This window comes from Aythya ferina (genome assembly GCF_964211825.1).
Source record: "Aythya ferina genome assembly, chromosome: 2".
Classification (NCBI taxonomy): Eukaryota; Metazoa; Chordata; class Aves; order Anseriformes; family Anatidae; genus Aythya; species Aythya ferina.
Genome location: NC_140297.1, coordinates 63,213,841 through 63,231,801, shown reverse-complemented (window position 1 = coordinate 63,231,801; position 17,961 = coordinate 63,213,841). Strand labels below are relative to the sequence as shown.

The window sequence follows — 17,961 nt, the reverse complement described above, 5'->3', positions numbered from 1 at the left end:
CTGGCTTTTGACTTTTGCGATGCTACTTAGTGTATACATGTGTACAGATGCATATGGATAGATGGATATTTTTAAAAAATGCATACTCCTTATATGTGCCGTGTAATATGTAGAGTTGGAGTATTCCTTTCTGCTTGATTACTCACAGTGTTGCATCTCTTCACTCTCATTAACTGCTTGAAACAGTGTAATAGGAGTGACACCCAGTGGGGCAGCCTGCATCATCATTTTAAATTGAAAAAACTTTCACTGTCTGGATCCCAAACAATTGCATCAGTGTCACGCCTACTAAAAACAGGTTTATATGTTAATACCAGTGGTTTTGGCTCCATTTATCTAGTTTGCCTCCAAAGCAGTGCAGGAGAATGGATTAGTTGGTGGAATTAATGAATAGTTTTGGCAAGAAGAATGAGACTGCTAAATATAAAGGAATTGTATTGAACTGAATTCTGACTACTACTGTTCTGAAGGAGAATATGCATATGGAGGTTTAATAAGGAATCCCTCTGATATATACTCATTGTTAATGGGTATTAGTTACTTTATAAAATACTATTTATGTAATAAATACAGGTACATTTACTAGATTTTTAAATATATAGGGCAATCCAGGGTAGATAAAGATCACAGAACTGTGGGGACCTTGAGAGATCATTGGATCCAAGACCCTGCCAAAACAGGTTCCTTAGAGCAGGCTGCCCAGGTTAAAATAAATAAATAAATAAATAAATAAAATATTTCTCCCAGTTACACTGAGCAGATAATTTATCTCCTTTTAACTTTAAAAAGTTTTTAATATTTTTCCTATTTATATGCATCTAGTTTAGTCTAGCTTTATAAAATAACAGAATTTCACATATTCATTGAAGTATTCTGACATGAGGATCCATGGTACAAGTTTTTAAAAGAAAGCCATTCTGAGGGATGCAGTTCTATTTGGACATAAATGAACAACCATTGTGCACAAAAGGATTGGACTGGGGAGAACGAGTACTGGAGCTGATTATGTTTCCTACACTGTCTTACTGTTTTCTTTGTATGAAATCCTTGGTTATTTGGAATGCTAATGATGTTAATGATTAAATCTAATTTAATTCCTAAAAAATTTGCAGGATTAAAAAACAAGCACCCCCCCCCCCCCCCCCCCAGCAGAAAACAAACAAAACAAAACAAAACACTTTCAAATTATGTATGGCTGAACAAACTATTCTTTGTAGAATTTCAGTGGATTTTTTTTTTTTTTAAGACAGTGTTTTTCTTGTTTGCTCTTTGGTATAACCTTTTCATTTTCTCATAAATAATCAGAGATGCTGTGGATACCCTTACTGTGGAAAAGAAGGCTTTTTTGTGTGTGTTGGGGGGTGTTGTGTTTTTTACTTTACAAAATGTCAAGAGTGTCAAGCTTCATTTTAGCAGAGGGCTGCTGCAGAGTTTTGCCGAAGGTGAGCTATCTTAAATGAAGGGGCCACTATGGAGCTTATTTTGGTGGCAAAATGCACCCTTAATGGCAGATTGTATCAAATCCAGTAAACAATGATGTTTGGAATTGCTATGTTTATGTTAAAACTGATTTTCTGCCTTATTCCTCTGTGGTGCAGTAAACATCTTCTGTTTGCATAGATGTTCACTAATTTGGGTTGGGTTGGCATAGGACAGCAGGGGATCAAATCACACATGAAGGATTACCAGTTACATTCTTTAACTATGTCTATACTACTAGCCTCAGTTTCCCAACAGACTGAGCATTGTAGTTCCAATCTGGCAGTTTTTAATTTTGTCTTTTTATTAGGTAAAGTGCTGCATTAAAATCAGTGGGACTGTTCATGCTGTTTAGATTGATTGCATGCTTGTGCCTGTTAATGGCTTAGTGGCAGAATACCTCGCAGGCACTTTGGCGTGCCCATAAAGGTAATTCTGCTTCATTTGGGGCTCTGTGTACTGCTGCTTGTATTGAGTAGTTACCTCGTTGAATGGTTTCTTTGAAATCATTGTGGCTGCTGACTGTTGGGTACTATGTGTATAAATAGAAATGAAGCAAATTTTTAAAAGCTGATTTTAATGTGGAAGATCAGGGTTAGCTAGTCAGTTTAAAAGCATACTCTTTATGTTGATTTTAAACCAGTTTTGAATGTAGTTAATATAAAGAAGTGCCGAATCTCAATTTTACAGGTAATTATCCGCTATAGTGGCCTGCAAACCCTAAGCAACTTGAGCTACGGGCTTGGATGAGTGGATGGAATTTTGCAGACCATTTGACATGGTTGCCCATAGGTAACCTGAAAATGTGTATCTGTTTATTTAAAAGAAGGAAAGTGAGGCATTAACTATTGCAAAATCACTGCTCAATTTCTTCAGGAGCATTTTTTTTAGATATGTTTGTTTCTTTGTAAGAAAAGGAATAGACTAACTTTCTACCTAACTGATAGAGGTACAGTATCACGGTGTCTTTGTGTGACATTCAACTAAGAGCATTTCTGGAAGTTGCTCAGAAAAACTTCATTTATTTTCTTCTGCTATTTTTAAAACTCTGAATTCCACAGGAGAAGTTTAGTCAGACTATCTGATTTCCTTGAACATTGCATGTGGTGTTTTCCTGGGTATTAGTTCTTCTCTTGCAAAATCGCTTCTTCCAAATGACCGTTCTTGATGTCCATGCAAAATTGTTTGAGAGACTATTTTTTGCATGGCCTCTCTCGCTCTTCTGCTACCTCTTAGTCCATGTTTAGCTGCGTTTTCCTGCCTTTCTGAAAGCTTCCTGCTGCTTTATTCCCTCGGTCATTGCTCTGCTGCATTACTGGTAACTGTAGTCATGACTCCTGTCTCTTGCAGCTTTGGAGATATGTTGTCCTTTACACTGACTGCATTTGTTGAGCTGATGGATCATGGGATTGTATCGTGGGATACATTCTCTGTGGCATTCATTAAAAAGGTAAATTTGTAATCAATGCTATGCATTTTGTACCAGTTTGCTTCCACAATTTAATTTTTTTAAGGTGAGTTGTGCTTTCTCTTTTTCAGATATATTATTTAGGTGATTGCTTGGTCAAAAAGGTACATGAAAATGGAAGTAAAGTGCTATTTAAAATTACAAATATTTTTAATTGCAAGATCTAGTTCAACTGTTACTGAATTCTATGGGAGCGAAATTGGATCAACGCTATATTAGGCTTATTACGTGGGTAATTGTTCACTTGGTTACGGTGTGACCTTCTTGTGCATATACCATGCAATTAAAATAGAAATCAGTATTTAGATTTAATATAAATGAGCAATGAGTAATAATATATCTCTTGAAACATAAACAGCACTGACATGTTTCCTTTGGGGGTATGGAAGGAAGAGAAATTAGTTCGTTTACAAATTGAAATTATTAAGATGGAATCTACTGAGTTTGTGAAGCTAAACTCCAGCCCCCTGAGTCCTGCATCTAAGTTCTATGGTTTTGAAAAAAGATTTTTCCACGATTTGCAATGTTTTTCTTCTTTTCTTACGTGTAGGAGTTGCACAAAAACAACAGAAACACTGGAGTACTCCTTAAATGCAGAGGTTTAACACACTTCAGAAAATAAAGCTTTTGTTGTTACTGATTTAACCATTTTCACTTATTGTCATCTTAACTATTGACAGGTTGAAATTGAATAGGGAGGCTCTTTCATTTATTAAAACAAACTAAACTATTTCTGAAGATTTTTTTTCAAAACAGGTTGGAACAATATGATTAAATTGCACTTGTACAAGTTCAAAAGACACCAGAGCTAATTCACTAAAATGATAGCAGGGGCTAGTGGAGCTAATGTAACCTGTGACAAAGATTGCTTTCCTTTTTAACCAAATGTATCAGACTTCTACTTTAAATTTGGTTGCAAAATTACTACCACCAAAAGAAAGTACAAATTTACTTTCGTTGTCAGGAGTGAAAGAAAGAAACAATTATGAAAAGAGGGTTAGATTTTAAGTTCTGTTTTGGTCATTAAAATGATGGATATTATTTGTAAGAGAAATTAATATTGATCTAGGTTTTGGACTTTTTTGATTGTTTGCTAATCTTGTAGGCTATGTAGATTATTATTATTATTATTATTATTATTATTATTATTATTATTATTATTATTATTATTTTACCATGACAAAGAAAATTATCCACGTGTTTTAATTGACTTCATGAGATACAAGGTCAATTCCAGAATGTGTTATTTGCTAGAGGAGGCTAAACGTGAGCGTGTTAAGAAATTTGCTAAAAATGACTTGAAATCAGTCTACTGAGTGACTCAGAATTATTGGTTTTGTCTTACCCTTTCAACATGTCTTGCACTGTTAGTTGTATAGTAACAACTGAAAGAGGTGCTGTGCACCCCTGCGACTGGCTGTCTTCTGGTGGAACCAGTGGAAAAGAAAGAGACCACAGTGAAGAATAGGGGTGTGAGAAACACTCTGTAGCCAATAACTTAGGCTCAGGCGAGGATCTCAGTGAAGTAGTAATTTATTCGCGATTGCAATGGCGGGCACCCCACAAGCAGGAGAGAGCGCATCTACTAGTTCCAAAACACAGTTTATATACCTTTTGATGACAGGACCCTCCCCTGTTTCCCCACTGAGTGGGTAATCCAGGTTCACAATCTATCTGATGCTTCACAAACAATGCATGGCCTTCAGTTGCCGGCCTGTTAAATTTCAAATTTCTTTTGACATTTTTACTGCTTGAAGTAGTAATGTTTCTTCACTTATCTGACTTGACTTGACACCGTGATTTTCACCTAATTGTCCTAAGGAGTCTGGTTGTCTGCATTTTACAAGGTCGCCTGCTAAGCTTTCTTATCACTGTAAGCATATCTCAGTACCACATTCCCTCCTTCTAAACAATGTAACTCTGCAAAAACAACATTTCTATTCCCACAGTTCCCCCCTTTTCTTTTTTTATAAACTGTTGATTTTTGCAAAACCTTTCTCTAAGGTGTAATTTGGTAGATTTCTTCTTCTTCTTTGCTTTCTTTGATTTCTATCTCCTCATTATCACCTTATCTGAGTAAGGTGGTAGCTCCATGGTCATTTGTTTCAATAGTGTGGTTTCAGTTAACCACTGTACTAGTCCTCTTACACAGGGGATAATGCAGCAACCAATGGCTGTCAAAACTCCTACAACTACGATCAAGGATGTAAATACGCCTACTTTTTCTGCCTATTCACTGGCAAGGGTGGTAAGCCCTTGCAATGCTCTAGTTACTGAGCCATCTGGGACAGTATTGTTGGGTGTAAAAGTGCAACAATGGTTGCTCAGTATCACACACACACCTCCTTCCTCCACGAGCATCATATCTAATGCTATCCTGTTTTCCCAAGCCATTTTGCTGATGGCATCTACTTGTTCAGCGATTCCTCTCATCGCATCCCTGGTATATTTGATGAATCTCTGCTGATTATAATAGATATAATTAATCCAATCCACATTTTTATTGATTGTTACCCACCAGAACAGTGTCTCAAACCCTGTAGCAATTTGATTTCTGGCTTTATGTTCATCCGGAACTCCTCTAGGTACCCCAATAGAATCTATGTATACTCTATCATCAAATGATATTCCTAAGCCTCTTTTACTTCTTCTGGGTATTTGTGATGTTTCTCTTTCAAATGCCAGGGTGAAGGGTATAGTTAATTGAACAAGTGCACAAGTGCCTCCCCAATTAGATGATAGGGTGGACCGTAAGATCTTCCCTCCACCGTACCACCAGAGATCTGCCCTGGGGATCTCTAGTCTTGAGCAGTTTCCCATCAAGTCCTTGGTAGCACAAGGCAAATTCTCCCAGATGCCAGGTAGCAGTCACACCCTGCCGTGAGAGGCAAGCTGTATGGTTACCTATAGCTGTAGAGAATGCAGGGGGAACTGTGATATTGCTATCATGCAAGGAACGGCAAAGAGTGACTTACAGGCCTCATTTCCCCAGGCAGTCTTTTCTTGGTACAATGCAATCATACATTGCATCCCTTGGGAGTCTTCGGTCCAACCCCATGGGAAGGGCACTATCTGGGCAATCGGTCATCCCGAGGCACAAGCATAGCAGTTGCTACGGTTGAGACTCTGGACGGTATATTTGACCCATTCTATCCAGGCATTCACGTCCCCATACCCTGTTTGAATCTCAAATGTTTGAACTGCCACATTTCAGAGGGCCTCCTGTTTTCTCTCCTGTTTTCTCCTTGAGTTTCTCCCTTTCTCTGATGGCAATAGAGGATCGTTTCCATACAGCTATTCTCAATCTGGCTGTTGGGTCTCTCCCAGTTATTTGTTCTGTCTGCTCAATTGTCGTTGGGCATTTAAATCTCCACAAGCTAACACCTCACAAGCATCAAACGTGACGGCTTGTGGTACATAACCCTCTGTCACAGTCACCCATATTTTGATGGGGTATCCCGTTTTTGCTATTATCTGGTCATGCCTTTTCCAAGTTACCAATTGACCGAGGCCTTCTCTGAGGCCTAGAATCACTAAAAACAAAATTAGTAATCAATTTTTTCCTGTCATTATTTTTAAACCTTAGGTTTCCAAATAATTATCAATACAAAGAATAAGATGTACACTACTACTATAACAACCTCCCCCTTGGGAGCACTGCAATTCGCTATAGGTCTGTCCTTTCTCTCAATCACAAGTCACACTCATTACTTACCTGTGAAAAGAAAAGGTTAGATTACAATTGTAAGCTTTTATCCTACTCAGAGTCCATTATGAGATTTTTCTCTTCAATTTTACCTTCCAACAAGTCTTCTGTAGGAACAGCTTCCCAGGTACTAGCGTCGATGGATGCCTTCACTCGAGTATAGTGAGTCCAACCTTTTTCCGCAGTTCTTACGGCTGTTTCAGTGGTCAGTAATTGTCCTTCCCATTCAGGCCGGAGTTGACTCTTTCCAGGTCTGAATCAGGACCCAGTTTCCTGGGTGATGGTGGTGAATGGGGAATTCCAAAGGTGGGGTTTGAGCCAACAACGCACAGGTCCTGAGAGATGACAAAGAAGAGGACAACCCCAGAATACAGTTCTTAAGGAAACTCTCTTATTTTGAATTGTGGTATCTCATCCCTTCTGCCCAGATAGGGCAATCTGAACAGCATCTCATATGGTGAAATTCCTATATCCTTTCTTGGTGCTGTTTAAACCTGTAGGAGTAAGCATTTTACCCAAGGAAGTTGGGTTTCTAACACTAGTTTAGTTAATTGCTTCTTTAATGTCTGATTCATTTGCTCCACCTTCCCAGAAGAGGAGGGGTGCCAGGGGCTGTGAAAATCCCACTCAATCTCTAAGGCCTGCTTTAACCCTTGCAGTAAAGCTTACACCCATCTAGTCACGTGGTCAATTAGGACAAACAAGTAACTCAGTAAAGTTTACCTGTATACTTTGGAAAGGTCAGACCCCTGGCTCCCGTCCCCCTCGAGATGGGTTACAGAACACCTTTTTATTTACCTTTTGACATATGGTACATCCTCTACATATGTGCTTCCCTAAAGTGTATATTCCTACACAGACATACTTTCTTAGCACAACATCACACATTGCTTGCACCTCCCAATGACTCTTCTGATGTAAAACAGTTAATATTTGCCTCATTATCACTTTATTCAGCATTTCTCTCCCATCAGGGAGTATCGATTTTCCTTCAGACTTCATGGCTCTTGATTCCTTAATAAAAATCTTTTTAAAACTTTTTAGTTCTTTCTTAATTTTCAACAATTCCCTGAATCTTCTCTGCATTTATTCTTTGTTTTCCTTCAGACATTAGATGCCTTAAAATACCTGACTTCTCTTTCTTCGTATTGTGATTTATTTTTCAATACTCCCAAGCCCTGCTTTCCCAGAAAGTTGAATAGCTTGTTAGTAGCTTTCTTCCCAACTCTTTTCTCCTGTCCTGACAATAGAAAACGATCCACCTACTTGTTAACATTAATACCTCCTTGGGAGGTTGTAATTGCTCCAAAATCTTTTTTTTCTTTTTTTTTTTTTTTAGAACTTACCCAAATAGATAGGTGTCCCTGTAAACCCCTGAGGTAAAATTGTCCACCTATGTTGTCGCTTCCGCCCCCATTTCAGGGTCTTTCCAGTCAGAGGTGAATATACATGTATGTTTGCTCTCAGGGCCAGAGAGCACTCCATTAATAACAGTTATTCCAGTCTAACAATTTACTATTTGAATGCCCAATTTAATCATCAGATCCCTTCCCAACAAATTAGTCCTTGCCTTGGGTACATACAATAATTACCCAGTGATCATTTTATCCCCTAGTCTCAGCTTGGTATCCCCCCCAAAGTGGCACTGTTATCCCAGCCCCTTCTACCCCCATCACTCTTTAGGGTTTCATTAGTTAATTTAATCCCTGATACTTTACAGGTCAGTAATGACCTAGCTGTTCCCCAGTGTATTGGGTTTGATGGCAAAGTTCGGGGGCTGTGAGTGGGGGGGGCGTGGGAAACTGCAGTGGCAGCCCCTGTGAGAAAAACCCAGAAGCCTCCCCGTGGCAGATAAGGGACAATTTCATCTGGCCCCAAAGGGGCCCACTGCTGCCCAGAGCCAAGCCATGAGCAATACAGTCCGTGCCTCTGTGAGAGCACATCCACGAAAACAAACAAAAACAAAAAAAAAAAAAAAAAAAAAAACAAACAAAAAAGAAACAAACAAAAACCTGCTGCTCAACAGTAGTTGGGAGAGTGAGAAACACCCCCCCGCAGACACCAAAGTTAGTGCAGAAGGAGGGGGAGGAGGCGCTCCAGGCGCTGGAGCCGAAGCCCCCCTGCGGCCGCTGGAGAGGCCCCTGGTGGAGCAGGCTGTTCCCCCCACCGTCCCCCTCCCCGATGCTTGGGAAACTGACCAAACACCACAGCAAATATGCAAATATACCAAAACTTCTAGACTGTTACTTAGATAATGCCTACATCCCCTTTCCCTGCTCATTCAACTTCAACAGCTCTGTTAAATATTACGTGCCACACCTTTAACACCTTCAGCAACCCTTTTAACACTTCCTTTATCTTTCTCCAGCCTGTACTTTTCTAATACTAGCACCAAAGGCTCAGTCAGGGTCCAACTTAATTCCATACCTTTTCCCTCCAAGATACTGAAACAACATAACAATATAGCATATTTTATCCCATTTTCCTTCTTTCCTCCTTCTTCCACTCCAGATATTCCTATTCGAAGTGGCCAGCCTGGCCACACTTAAAACATCTTATCAAAGCCTGTCTCTGCTAGGACTCGGGCCACAACACAGGCAGCCTTCTTTGCCTGCCATTCCTTCATCTCTCTTTCTCTCCTTTCCATCCTGGCCCTGACTCCCCCTGAAGATTTTCTTCATCTTTCTCCAACCCTCTGCCTCTCTACCCGCTGCACTGTCAATACCATTAGTTTTGATCTCTTTTTTTTTTCCTTCTTATCTCCCCTCCAGACACACACCTCCAGGGCCTCCCGCAGGAGGGTCCCCCAGTGACTGTTCACTACATTCCCCCACCTTCTGAAGCATTTTCTGCATATTTTGCCAGGCTTTAATCACACAATGAACTTTCAAGAGCCCTTGGGATACTGGGTCCTCAGGTCTCATCCCCAAGTACTTTCTCATTCTGACCCCAAGTCTCTCATATGATTTCTGTGTTGCACACTATTATTATTCCAGCCAGGATTGGCAAGTGGGTATTTCTGCCCTGCCGGTATTACCCCTGGTCCTGGAGGATGAGCTCTTTCCCATTCTTGGATAGCAGCTCTCCTCCTGATCATTCCCATTTCTTTCCCTGTAAACAACATACTTACAGACATAATTCCCTCCCCCAAGAGTATAAATCAGGTCGTAGGAACTGGTCTAATTGTTCAACTAGGCTGTTGGGGTCCTCGAATAAAGACTTCCTCTTCTTCTTAAAAGTCCTAACCTCTCTGCTGGTAAGGAGGAGGTGGTAGTTCACCTAAGAGGATACACAGTTAGTGTTAGTACTGTTAGTATCAGGGAAGGCAAAATTCTCAACATATCTTTTACCTTGTTCTAATTCTTGCCAGAGCCTAGAGTACGATCCTTCTTTAGGGACAGTGTTAATTCCAGTCCCTGTCTCCCTTCCTGGAGTGAGTGCTGCTGCCACCAGTTCAATATTAAGATTATAGGTAGCATAACTTGGCTCCTTCTCTGAAAAAGGAATCTTATTGTTTACACATACATTTAAAGCCTGAATTTTCATCAGACCCGTATTTTGGCCAAAATACTGCTGTTTCCTTAATTGTTTCTTTTGTCCAGACTGATACACAATATTTAACCTTTTTTAATTATTTTTCTTTTACAATCCCTCTAATTTTGGGATTATGTTTCCAATTTCTTATCATTCTTCAGGAAGAACTATTAGTAGGCACTCCCCCAGGGATATCTCCCTGTCCCCTGGAACTCATATTTCCCATTTTTCCTAACCCTCGCCAGTATGTGCTACAGAATTTTCCCTTCTGCAGTGTACCACACACCAACGTACTGAAAGATGGGGGTGTACCGCCAAGCACTTCCCCGTGCAAGCGTTACCGCACACCTATGAGTTTACCAGATTCCCTGGTGTACTTCCAAGCACTTCCCCGTGCAAGGATTACCGCACACCAGATTCCCCTGGTGTAGTGCCAGCACTTCCCCGTGCAAGGGCTTACCATACACCAGATCACCCAACCCCCAAGGCAATACTTAATATTTCTTACCTTGGTCTGTGCACAGAGTTACCGGATCGATTCTTAAAAACCCGGAGTGCTTACCTTCTTCCTTTCCCCACTACTTCATGGATCCTGCCTCTTTAACCAGTCTCGGGCCCTCTGTCAGCTTTCCGCAGAACCGCCACCGTCAATGCACAGGACTGCTGAAATCAGCGGGGCATGCCTTCCTGCTGCTGCAGCAGTGGGGCTCCCCAGTAGGTGACTGGATCCCGGACGAGCCCCCAAATTGTGAGAAACACTCCGTAGCCAATAACTTAGGCTCAGGCGAGGATCTCAGTGAAGTAGTAATTTATTCGCGATTGCAATGGCGGGCACCCCACAAGCAGGAGAGAGCGCATCTACTAGTTCCAAAACACAGTTTATATACCTTTTGATGACAGGACCCTCCCCTGTTTCCCCACTGAGTGGGTAATCCAGGTTCACAATCTATCTGATGCTTCACAAACAATGCATGGCCTTCAGTTGCCGGCCTGTTAAATTTCAAATTTCTTTTGACATTTTTACTGCTTGAAGTAGTAATGTTTCTTCACTTATCTGACTTGACTTGACACCGTGATTTTCACCTAATTGTCCTAAGGAGTCTGGTTGTCTGCATTTTACAAGGTCGCCTGCTAAGCTTTCTTATCACTGTAAGCATATCTCAGTACCACATTCCCTCCTTCTAAACAATGTAACTCTGCAAAAACAACATTTCTACTCCCACAGGGGGGTATTAAAACAGAAAGGAAAGAAGGACAAAGGAAGACAAAAATACAGGAAAGAGGCACAAACACGTCCTGATCTGCCAAGCATTTGTAAGGCCGAACAACTGTGCTCTCTGGAGCTGTGGGGGTGAGGGGCAGAGCTAAAGGAGCATCTTGGGACTGTGTTTCTCTGGTGGGAATCTGCAGTTTATTCTCCTTTGCTACTCTGACCTTGGCTTTTGGCAGGCCACTTGAGGCTGACAGGATGGATAAGAGAGCTGATAAGTTTCTTCTAGCTGAAAGGGAATTCTGCAATCCTACTTCAAATGCTTCTGTCCTTTGAAGCTGTCTCTCACGTTAAATGGAAGCCAAACTGGAATGGGAAAGAATTAGGCTGAATGAGTTACTTTTTTTTTTTTTTTTTTTTTTTTTTTTTTTTTTTTTTGTCTTGAATAAATAGTTTCCTAACTAGGATTGTAGAAGCTGGAGGAGACCTTAAGGGAAGGTCTAACTGCTCCTTATGACTAACTAGTTGGTGTTGGATGCACTCCAACTTCTCCCATCCTTTGGGTACAAAAAGACTCCAACTGCATAAAGATTCCATCTGCAGCGAACAAGAGTTGACACCTTCAAGTAGAGCTTTGTTCCCTATCTTCAGGGAAAATGTTATAACTTGAAAAACTTTCTTAGAGTATTCAAGCATCTCTCAAGATGTTTTTCTTGCTCATGACAATAAAGCTTATTTACGTTGAACTTCCATAGTTGCCTAAAAGATTTGGCTGTCCAGTTTTTACAAAACATCATGATAATTGGATATCAGGGAAAAAAAAAGGTACTCTTCTTTGGTTTCTACAATAGGAGAAATAAAATAAAGGCGTGTAATGTTGGTTAAAGTATTCTTAACCATCTCTTAGAATTATTTATATAAGTGCTGTTTCATAATGATGTGATGCAGTCTTACTCTTGATGAGTTGCTTACTCTGCCTTCCAAGATGTACAGTGCAGGAAAAGGGGATGGCAGCAGGGTAACTATCTTTGTGTCTCACAGCTGCCAGTTGTTTTTTCTGTAGTCAAGTGGAACTCCAGTTCCTTCCTTGAAATTGAAATACAAGCTTGAAAACTTTAATAGGCATAGCGACTCTACAGAAATAAACTGCCTCAGATTTCCCTGTTATTTTCACTTACTGATATCAAAATGGTACAGACAAATAACTAATAAACATATCACTGCTTTGAAAAGTTAGATCAGTTTCCTTCCCTGTTTTTTCCCTGGTGGTTGTGGGCTTGTGGTGGTATTGGTGTGTTTGTTTGCTTGTTGTTGTTGTTGCTATTGTAACTTTTAAATTCCTTCCTGAATTTAGGTGATGCTGAAACAGGAGAAGAGCTCAGAATATGTTATTTTGGTTTCCTATCTGCCCTTACTCTACAGGTCCTGTTTCATCAAAGAACTGAGGCTGATTTTGTAAAGGAATCCTGATTTCTAATTTCCCTTGAAATTGGCAGGAAGCTCAGCACCCAGTTGCTTCTATTGTATGTGGCTACATGTCCCAGTGGGGCTATGCAGACATTAAGGTTACAGGTACCTTTGCTGAGCAAATAGTTTTATCCTTAATGACACACATCTGCGTGACAGGTTTTCATGTGAAAGTGCAAAGCAATTAAGTTTCTTGTTTCTGGAGGGGAGGTTGTATTTCAGTGAGATTACATTATTTTAATCATCAGAATTTTTGATAAATGAGTGCAGATTATTTTTGAATGTTGAAAGCCCTCCTGGCACATGGTGTTCAATAAGCAGATTTCTCTAGAGAACAGCAAATGACACAAATTCAAGCTCCTATTGATTCTTGTCTGTTCTCAGGAAAGGTCTTTCTTCTACATCCAGAACTTCGGATATGGTAATCAAATTTCTTCTTAAACTAATTGTATTCCCTCTGGTAATGGCATGTCTTATTTCTCAGAGTAGACAAGCCTATTATTTCTGGCCCGATTTCATGCTTCAGCAAGGTGGCTATGAATATACATAGCTTGACATGCAAGTTACCCAGCAGACGTTTTGCATGTAATGTATGTCCAGTGTGAGACGTCACAGCTCTTTGAACACGCAAGCCAGACTCACTTACACCTTGGGCTTGTGTTTATGATGGTAAAAGGCTGTATGGTCCAGGATCAGGAGAATAAATGTGTCTTTCTTAGATTGAGGTTTCAGATATCTATACCGTTTGATTAGAGCAGGCCCCTAATAAGATTGTTATATCCTAGTGAAGCATTTGCATTGGCACTTGAAAAATCATGGAAAAGAGCTGCTGCACCAAGAATGATTTATGTCAAGGCTTGTAAAGAGCATGGTGACAACAGAGTGACAACTTGGGATGCATTCTGGGCATATTGTATTCCTGCTGCGCAATTGATCCGTGTGTGCCTGGTGGCTGAGGCATCTGGAGTGCATTTGGCTGATTGTGTGAACAGCGCAGAGCTGATCTGTGCATGCCCACTGTCCATATTGTGGGATTTCTGGACATCTGGCAGTCCTGGCTGCAGTGTATCAGAAAACAACTGGATTAACATTAAGAGAGGCAGGGTAGTACAGGGCTGCAGAGATGCAGCTTGTCACCCTAAATAGCACAATGTGCATTATTTATTAATGTAAATAGTAGTTGTGCTCAAGACTTGCAGATAGCAGATATTGAAAGCCCAGAGCAGAAAAAGGCTGGTTAAGTTGCTCCTCTCCTGCTGTTGTCCATACATGCATGGGTTGGTTCTTTGTTGTTCTGTAAATCCAATGCCTATTTTGTGAACAGACTTGCATTCTGCATCGCATGTTCTTGTGGCAGTGCAAAGCAAATAGCAGAGCAACAAACAGCGGTGCAATAGGTTAAAAGAACAAAAATTCATCCCTCTTTCCTCATAGTCTCCTACCAAAGTTATTTTTTTAAAAAAGGGAGGGGGGTGTTGCTGCTTCAGCACTACTCAGAATGTCACAGGAACAAAACAGTGTCATTGTCCCCATGTTGATATCTAGCTGTGAATTTTACAATCGGCAAGGCAACTTTTCCAGGCAAAGGGCATACCTTTCTTCCTCCAAAAGGAAAATGATACCAAGGTCTAAGTGAGCTTCTAGAATCCAAAACAGTATAATCATGTTAGTGGCGTGTAGCATGACTACTTAAGAAGGGCATGGACTTTAAGGTTTCTGGAAAGAATGCATCATATAAACTGCAGTGACCCCATCTCAAGTCTACAACGAGTAAATAACTAGTCACAGGACATTTCTTGTCTGTGCTTCCTTGGGTACCTTTTTGCTTTTCTGTGCTGGTATAGGTATGTTTCAAGAAAACCCAAGCGGTTCTTGCTTCCTTTGCCAGCAGAAGGTGAGAGGCTTCCCCTGGGAGCTGTGTCTACAGACTGGGAAGCATGCAGAAGAAAGAATATATGCTGCCACATGGTACCACACAGCTGTGTTGGCTCCGCAGATGTGAGCATGCATTAAGTTATTGCCACGCTGCAGAAATGTGTAGGTCAGATGTGGTTTCTATTAGTGTGCCATTTGTTCATAGCAGCTTTCGGTAAGAGTGAGGGTTATTAATGCATGAACAGCTAGCAAGACAGGATTCTAAATAGAGCTACACAATCAGTTGTGCTGATAAATGATAATCAACTGAGTTTTAATTTGCAATCTGGAAGAGCTTTTAATGTTGGTAACAGCAAGTAAAAAAAAAAAAAAAAAAAAAAAAAAAAGTATATTTTGCTGGAGTTGCATTTTCCAGAGATATAGATGTAAATTTCTCTCCTGCAGCAGTTGCTTTGAGCCTAGAAATTTGTTTAGAGAGCATTGGCTGCACAGATCCTGGAGAGAATGAGCAGAGTTCTTGTGATCCTTTCCAAAGTTTCCCTCACAAAAAATGTAATGGAGTTCTTTAATGTTGATTTATCTTGTACATAACTTTGTCTTGAGGCATGTGACCATTAATATTGACATAAAGATGTGGTGATTTGTGCCAGGTGAAGAATCTGTGCCACTGCATCCTTTGAAGGTATCTGCAGTGCCTTGTTGAGTGCTTTCAGGTGTTCACTGATGCCTGGCATTTGGGCAAGACTACTTCTGTTCTGATGATTCCTGAGCCACTTCCACAGTTTTCTTTCTTCCCTTTCCCTGGTTTCATGACAAGATGCCAATGTTCAAAATGTGTTAATTTGTAGATAGCAAGCTACGTGAACAAGTTTGCCTCGGACATCTCTATCTTACAACGGTCGCTAGCAATTCTGGAATCGATGGTGCTCAATAGCCATGACCTGTACCAGAAGGTGGCACAGGAGATCACAATTGGCCAGTTAATCCCACATCTCCAAGGGTGAGTGTCTTCAAATGCCACTTGGTATGGTGATTTTTTTTTTTTTTCCAAATGAGCACAGCATTTAGAAGAAGAGTGGTATAAAGACTAGCAGCCTCCTGCATGATTTCTATTTCTATGACATCTATTATAAGTGGCTGAATGACAGGTTAGCAGTTTTCTGGAATTGCTTGATCATAGACTTCTATTGTTATTACTACTGCTTCTAATACACTTTTTTCTTGGTGCTAAGCTGCCAGTGTGGTTGGAGGTGGGGAGTGAAAAGAAGAGCACTGAGTAGAGGTTAAAGGCTTTAGAGCCATTAGCATACAGATGGGGTTGCTTTTCTTTGCTCTGGGAAGTGTCTAAGACAAAACTACTCAACTTTTATTGAAGGTACATTCGGAAAGGGAGAAGCTCTCTCTTTAACAGGAATATGCTCTGGTTAAACAGATGAAAACCACCTCCTTTTTAGCATAGGGTAATGTATTGTGCAACTAGCTATCCATGCCTCTACTCTCCTGAAACACTTTTAATACCAACAGGTTCCTCTCCATAGCACTTTTAAGGGATTCCTCATTCTACCTGTAGCTGGTGGACATCTGACAGGAGCTGTTTGTTTAGGCATAGTCAGTGGCACTTTGAGGTCGTGATTCAATGCACCGTTCTTGAGTGCTGAGTCTCATTCTGGAACATCTTGTTTATCATATGAGTAATAGAGAGAACCTGGATGACTAGATTTAACTACCTAACTTACACATGGGTGACACTAAGTGCAAACAGTCCCTTGACTTCTACCAGTAGTTATGCAACTGGAAGATTAGTTTCTACAGCTTGTGTATTTTCGTCACCTTCTCTTTTGTTTATATATTTTTTTCCAAACAGGACAGACCAAGAAATCCAGACATATACCATTGCGGTAATAAATGCACTTTTCCTTAAGGCACCAGATGACAAGAGGCAGGTAAGTTGTTGGGATTTGTTGTATAATCCCCATATCTGTAAGAAAAGTATATTATAAAATCATTTAGGTTGAAAAAAATCTCTTAAGATCATCAAGTCCAACTGTTACTCCTGTAGTTGTCCCAGTCACATTTTTTCTGCATTTAGTTCCGACTGACACTTGCTGTATTTTTAGTGTCACAGGTATAATATCATGCATTTTAATGGAGCTGCTTCCATCTTGTACCAGTATTAGTGGGGATTAAGCATTCTTCTGTGTTTTTGTAGTTCCCTGTAACCTCACATGAACCATATTGACTGTGGCTGGCTGTAGTATTTATTGTACTGAACTCCTTGCCAGCACAGCTTGTAAACTCAGAATACTTTTTGGTAAGTCATTTCCCCCCTAGATTTCTTAATAAAGAGTGTGTTCCTTTTGAAAATGGAAATATCTTGCCATGTAAGCATTTCATAACTGTCAGTGTACTATTTTAAGTTAAGTTTAGGGCCAGAGATCAGAAGCCTCAAAAGGAAGATTCAGGATTGCTAGTTGATATTAAATGAGGATGGAATGTGATGTGTTATGAAATAGAGGAGTTTTATCCTTGTTTATCAAGTCATTAGCTTGTGTCAAAACAGAGTTAGTCATTTATTTATTTAGTATTTGCATCACCAGAAACAGTAATGATAATTCTTGTGGTATGACATACTCCTAGTGTCCAGAATGAGTTCACTGGGAGCTGCTGATCCATTCTGACCAAGTCTTCTTAGATTTACTTATACTTTTAAATGGCGGGGATTGTTTAAACAAAATTGTTTAAACACTAGTACCTGCTGTCATGACAAAAAAAAAAAAAAAGTTACAGAGTTTATAATCATCAGAACATAATGACTTGATTTGGCTCAAAGACTGATAGCTCTGCCATTAAAGAAAATTTCATTCAACTTTTAAAATCCTAGGATAAATAGTTAGGATCCATATAGTGGTTAATTAGCAAACCATGTGTACAGGAAGGAGAGGTGTCTATTAGCTGTCTACAGGGGTGAATGATATTATTTATTGGATTGTGTCTTTCTAAGAAAACCAAGCTGATGAAGTTCCATGTCTATCTCCCAGTTATTGGACTGGGGGTACTCAAAAGTTACAGTTCAGCATTCACCACTAGTATGGTTAGCAGGGAGAAGCTGTGGCATTCGAAATAGCTGATAGTAGATGAAACTGACTAATGCATTGCGCTGGGAATTACCAAGAGCATGCATTTGTGCAAAAATGTCTGCTACAAGCAGAGCATGTGAGAAAC

General features: G+C 40.2%; 1 protein-coding gene across 12 annotated transcripts in view; it reads left to right on the top strand.

Annotated features, from left to right (window-relative positions):
• The window catches only part of ELMO1 (engulfment and cell motility 1), a 317,584-nt gene that overhangs the window by 104,135 nt on the left and 195,488 nt on the right, over positions 1–17,961 (top strand). For all 12 annotated transcript variants that reach the window (XM_084508954.1, XM_084508945.1, XM_084508956.1 and 9 more), the window contains 3 exons: positions 2,830–2,929; positions 15,588–15,739; positions 16,604–16,682. In XM_084508954.1, coding sequence (XP_084365080.1) covers positions 2,830–2,929; positions 15,588–15,739; positions 16,604–16,682 — 331 coding nt within the window. The remainder of the gene's footprint in view (positions 1–2,829; positions 2,930–15,587; positions 15,740–16,603; positions 16,683–17,961) is intronic.